We start from the raw sequence: 343 nt of genomic DNA, 5'->3' as shown, positions 1-343 counted from the left end.
CCCTGCGCGATTCCTTGAAAGCCCCGCAGCTCCCCGCCTCGCAGCATCTTATTTTGCGGCTTGGGGGGGGGCTGGAGGAGGAGGGGGGGTTCCCCTCTCGGTTTCGGCTTTTTACAGCCAAGCGACTTTTGTCTCCTGGGTTTTAAATCTGTTCCTCCTCCTCCGCTCCATCCCTCCATCCCTCCGTCCCTCCCGAGCCCGGGGCTCTCGGTGGCGGCTGCGGGGCAACCCCCCCACCCCAATCCCACCCTCCCATCCCCGAGGGGCGAACAAAGCCGAGCGGGCACTTACCTGGGCTTGCAGGCAGAGGACGAACAAGTGCATTAACCTGGGAGGGGGGGGG

General features: G+C 65.0%; 1 protein-coding gene across 1 annotated transcript in view; it reads right to left on the bottom strand.

Moving 5' to 3' along the window:
* The window catches only part of FGF8 (fibroblast growth factor 8), an 8,747-nt gene extending 8,423 nt beyond the window's left edge, over positions 1–324 (bottom strand). Inside the window, exon 1 of the mRNA XM_014957500.1 lies at positions 292–324. Within this exon, the coding sequence (XP_014812986.1) occupies positions 292–324 (33 nt within the window). The remainder of the gene's footprint in view (positions 1–291) is intronic.
* Positions 325–343: the final 19 nt, after the last annotated feature.

The sequence above is a fragment of the Calidris pugnax genome, unplaced genomic scaffold, assembly GCF_001431845.1.
Source record: "Calidris pugnax isolate Ruff unplaced genomic scaffold, ASM143184v1 scaffold4, whole genome shotgun sequence".
NCBI lineage: Eukaryota > Metazoa > Chordata > Aves > Charadriiformes > Scolopacidae > Calidris > Calidris pugnax.
The sequence above is the reverse complement of the archived record's forward strand: the minus strand, read 5'-3'. Positions and strand labels throughout refer to the sequence as shown.